The 5,455-nt window shown below is 34.2% G+C and overlaps 1 protein-coding gene across 1 annotated transcript in view; it reads left to right on the top strand.

The window, feature by feature from the left end:
* PGAP1 (post-GPI attachment to proteins inositol deacylase 1) overlaps nucleotides 1–5,455 on the top strand; it is a 93,915-nt gene that overhangs the window by 40,794 nt on the left and 47,666 nt on the right. The window contains exons 8-9 of the mRNA XM_019635604.1: nucleotides 4,151–4,256; nucleotides 4,961–5,016. Of these exons, the coding sequence (XP_019491149.1) occupies nucleotides 4,151–4,256; nucleotides 4,961–5,016 (162 nt within the window). The remainder of the gene's footprint in view (nucleotides 1–4,150; nucleotides 4,257–4,960; nucleotides 5,017–5,455) is intronic.

The following is a 5,455-nucleotide window of genomic DNA, read 5'->3' as shown; positions in this document are numbered from 1 at the left end:
AGCCTAATTTGATTATTCCTTCTTCATTTATTCATTTATAGAAAAACTCTTCATTCATTTATAGAAAAACTCTTCATCTACTCAATTTATCAAAAGTGGAACAAATTGTAAAGGAAAAAATGATAATTGCTTGGATCTTTGGTTCTTATAAGTACTGATTTTCAGAATAGTGAGTTGGTTCACAAACAGCCTTTGTCAGTGAACGTAAGAGGTTTTGGGTCATCCCCAACCCAATATTATTATGAACTCATGTATTTAAGGATATTCGTGTTTCTATCTAAACTAAAACACTAAAATTGTTCTATTTTTGATATCAAAATCGATATTAGAATTGTTCTGTCTTTGACCAGTGTAAGCCATTTCAAGTGAGGCTCCAGAATCTTTTTGATAAGTTGTCTCTTTAGTTGCCTTTTGACAGTTTTCTCACTACCTGGTATGCAAAGATGCTTCAGCGCATTTTGTATTTCTCCTGCCCCAGACCTTGAATCAACTTTTTTCTCTAAGGAACTCTTCTGATATTTGGAAAATGGCACATAAAAACCATAATCTAGGCACTAGAGATGCTTATGGCTAGTGGGTTAGCGTTTCTAGGCCTTTTCAGTAGACAGAGCTAAAAAAGATATTTTATCTTGACCATAAGACCAAAAAACCAAACCAAAGCAAAACACATGCATTCATACGCGGTGTGACAATTAAGTTTGTGAACTTGTTGCAACGATGTTGCTAACTTTTTTTTATATGAGAGGGATTATTCATTATGAATTTGTATCAACTGGACAAACAGTTAACCAAGTTTACTATTTGAAAGTGCTGAAAAGGCTGCGTGAAAAAGTTAGGCGACCTGAACTTTTCACCAATAATTCATGGCTCTTGCATCACGACAGTGCACCAGCTCACACAGCACTGTCTGTGAGGGAGTTTTTAGCCAGTAAACAAATAACTGTATTGGAACACCCTCCCAACTCACCTGATCTGGCATCCAATGACTTCTTTTTTTGCCCAAAGATAAAGGAAATACTGAAAGGAAGACATTTTGATGACATTCAGGATGTCAAGGGTAATACGATGACAGCTCAGATAGCCATGCCAGAAAAAGAGTTCCAGAATTGCTTTGAAGGGTGGACTAGGTGCTGGCATTGGTGCAGTTTCCCAAGGGGAGTACTTAGAAGGTGACCATAGTGATATTCAGCAATGAGGTCTGTAGCACTTTTTCTAGGATGAGTTTACGAACTTGATTGTCCAACCTCTTACTGATACTTTTAAGACAAATTCAGTACTATAGGGTTTTTATCTGATCTCTCTACCTTACATCTGTATCTTCGCCTTCCCACTCCTAGAATATTGGTTCTGAACAGCACTAGGAATAATATTGGGTTGTCGGAAAAGTCATGACTTATTTTTTCTATGTTTTTCATTGCAAAAATGCGTCGTGACTTTTCTGAGAACCAAATAGAATTAGAATTATTAATGATTGCCTTATCTGGATTTTTTTTTAACTTTTATTTTTTTAATTTTATTTATTTATTTCCTAATTAAAGTTTATTGGGGTGACAATTGCTGGTAAAGTTACATAGGTTTCAGGTGTACAATTCTGTAATACATCATCTATATATCACATTGTGTGTTCACCACCTAGAGTCAGTTCTCCTTCCATCACCATATATTTGATCCCTTTACCCTCATCTACCACCCCCGCTCCCTTACCCTCTGGTAACCACTAAACTATTGTCTGTGTATATGAATGTTTGTTTTTTCATTTGTTTGTCTTTTTCCTTTGTTGTTTTGAGTTTTATATACCACATATCAGTGATATTATAGGGTGCTCAACTTTTCCTGTCTCACTTATTTTGAATAGTATAATAATCTCAAGATCCATCTATGTTATCTGGATTTTTGAATGATGAAATTATCTACTCTTGTGATAGTTTTGTGTTTTCTTTCTTTTTTTAGGAATCTGATAAAATATATTTTACATTTCCTCTTGCAAATCATAGAAAAATCTACACTCATGCCTATTGTCAGAGCACGATGCTGGTAAGATAATTGGTACACTTTATGTAAATTTAAAAAGCTAGCTGTTCATTTTTTAAATTCAACTAATATCTAGTAGATCTCATCTTTATCTGTACACTATTACTAAATCTAATTATTATCTAATTATTTAAAAAATATTTGTCTGGAACAGAGTTTTGATTGAAAAGTATTCATCAAAATGTTTTTGTAGCTGATAATACACTAGGATCTATTATATCACTTAGTTGGTAGATGCTGCCATCTCATATATAATAAAGCCTTTAGAAAAGATGGTTGGCGGGCATTGTGGGCTAGATGTTAATGAATACTAATTTTAATGGGATTACCAGAGTTTTGCATCCCTCACAGAGACTAGCATCTCTCAGCTTAAAATCTGAATGGGTTCTTTATTCCACAAGAATCTGGCCCTGAGAGTGAAAATATTCATATTCAGTACTAAATTTCAAATCAGAGTATCTGTATTATACTGAGAAAAATCCTTGCCAAAGTGCAAATTGTCCATTTGGCTTATTGGAGGATCCCTTTTCTGTAATTACTGTCCATGGATATTAATTAGCATAAGGTCATATGTTGAATTTAAAACCATCCCCTCATTTTTATTATTGAAGTTTTCAAACAAAAGTAGAGAGAGAATACGATACCAGATTCTCATGGAACCATCACAAACAGCTTTAACAGTTATCTGTTCTCTGCCATTCTAACTTTATTTGTCCCTTCCTCACTTCCTTTCTTTTTTTTTTTTTTTGACTAAAGAATTTTTTAAAGCGAATTCTAAGCATTTTATCCTTTCATCCNAAAATGACAGCAACTTGTCTGTTCCCCTTCCCCCAATTCCCCAGCACTGTTCCCATCCCCCAATTCCCCAATAAAAATCTTAAAAAAAAAAATTCATTACAATAAAAGACACATTGCCATTAATCCCCCTCAAAATACTCCCTTTGAACACACCCCATTATTCTTGCCACTTTCTGAAGCAGTTCTGGAAGTCCTCTTTCATGAGTATCTTTAGTTGTACTGTCGTGGCTGCCTCAATGTCCTGAATTGATTCAAAATGTTTACCTGTCATGGTCGTTTTGACTTTGGGGAAGAGCCAGAAGTCACATGGTGTCAGATCAGGTGAATAATGTGGATGAGGATACACCATAATGTTTTATTTGACATAAATTGCCGTACTAGAAGTGATGTGTGACACGGAAACCTTCCCACTTGTGATCACAAAATACGGTAAATGCTGGTGCTGAGTGCCATCCAGCAGAAAGGCAGGGAGCTTCAGTACAGGAGGCAGTGCGTTGAACCTTAATAACAGTGTGTGACAAGTTTCAACTTGTTCAGTGCAGTCAGTTAGGAGTGAGCTATGGTTGAGAGAAGGTGTGTTTTAAAGTATGCCATAAATCATCCTCCATCATGACAACGCTCTGTGTTACCCATTGCTTCTGGTACAGCAATTTCTGTCAAATAAAAACATTACAGTGTGTCCTCATCTACCTTATTCACCGGATCTGTCACTGTATGACTTATGGCTCTTCCCCAAAGTCAAATGATTCAGGACATTGAGGAAGCCACGACAGTGCAACTAAAGACACTCACGAAAGAGGACTTCCAGAACTGCTTCAGAAAGTGGCAAAAATGATGGGATAAGTGTTTTCGAAGTGAGGGGGAGAATTTTGAGGGGGATTAATAGCAATGAGTCTTTTACTGTAGTAAATTTCTTTTTTGTTTAAATACTTAACTGTATTTTTTTATGACACCTCATATATACTTTTTAATCAACTGTTATTTGAGAGACACTATTGCCTAATGATTAAAACTGTGGCCTCTGGAGCCAGACTGCCTGGGTTTGAATACTGGTCCAGACTCCTAATAGGAGCATGACGCTGGGTAAGTTACTTAATTTTTCTGTGCTTTAGTTTCTTCATATTTAAAATATAGATAAGAAGGTTATTATCTCTTAGAGTTCTTGTGATGATTAAATAGTTAACATGTTAGGGCACTTATTATAGAATAGTGCATAGCCCAGAGTCACTGTTGGCTCTAATCAGTATTACTTGAAGCAAAGTTTTATTGAACTATCATAATGAATATGAAAGGATACAAAATGTATCAATGTTATTTCTAGATAACTGAAAATCCCAAGAAGAAATTGTCGGTTTTGAATCACCACTTCATAAGACACCCAGCAAAACACTTTGAGGAAAATCCAGCAATAATTTCTGACTTAACAGGTTAGTGGTAATAACGTGCTTTAATTTTAAGTACAGTTTTGATTATTGTTATTAGCAGATAGTCTTTGAAACTGTGATACTTCAGGTACTATAATCCTGTTACCTCTTATTAATTTCTCTATGATGGTTTCTTACGAAGTTCTTGACTAAGGAAGGGAAAAAGCTGAAGAGCAATTTGTAAAATGTTGCTGGTAAAAATTTTGTCCTAAAACCAACATGACAGGTTGAAAAATTTAAAAGATTGAGTTAATTGTCTGTATTCTCCTGACAGTCACATGAAATAAGTGCTATATTATTCTTGACTTAGTATCTCAGTATCAGTCATTCTTCACTTTTCTCTTGAATTCACAGCATATCTTTTGCTGGTAAATTTTGCTTTTATATATGATACCTGTCATACTCTATTTAATTACTTGTCTTGTTTGGAAAATGAAATATTGATTTCCTTCTAGTGATACTTCCTTAGAGCTAAGGACACCAAATAGATTTCAAATGCTTTACTTGATGTGAATGCTAGTTAGTGATGAGCATATAGAGAACATCTCACTAGATTTTCTATTTTAAAATAGCCAGTGTTCAGGAAACCACTTCATTTTCAAATCCTATTATGACTGAGAAGCATTTCACCAGCATTCAATAAAAGAAATTGGTTTATACATATATTTAAAAAAACAAGCCAAACAAATTAATTTCCTTTACCTTAGGGACATCTATGTGGGTTCCAGTAAAAGTGTCAAAATGGACCTATGTGGCTTACAATGTAAGTATAGCACCACTGGACATTTTTTTACTTTAAAAAAAAAAATTTAGTATTTATCTTTAAAAGTTAAAGACTCTTTAAAAAAAAATAACTACATATCATTTTCACACATTAAAACAATTGAATAATAATGCCTTAATAATAAATACCTAGTTGGTGTTTAGTTTCCTAGTTTTATAACTGTAAAATTTGTTGTTTCTTTTTCAGTTTGTTTAAATCAGGATGCAAACAAGGTCCACATAGTATTTGTTGATATGTCTCTGATTCCTCTTTTAATCTTCAGTATTTACTTCACCACCATTTTTTTCCTTGCAATTTATTTGCTGAGAAGAAATAAAATAAGTCATTTGCCCTATGAAGTTTTGGTCTTGATTTTCTCATTGCATTTCTGTGGTGTCATTTAATATGTTCCTTTGTCTACTCTTTTCCTGTGACTTAG

This window comes from Hipposideros armiger, unplaced genomic scaffold (assembly GCF_001890085.2).
Source record: "Hipposideros armiger isolate ML-2016 unplaced genomic scaffold, ASM189008v1 scaffold_23, whole genome shotgun sequence".
Taxonomy (NCBI): Eukaryota; Metazoa; Chordata; class Mammalia; order Chiroptera; family Hipposideridae; genus Hipposideros; species Hipposideros armiger.
This window is presented reverse-complemented; position numbering and strand designations above follow the sequence as displayed.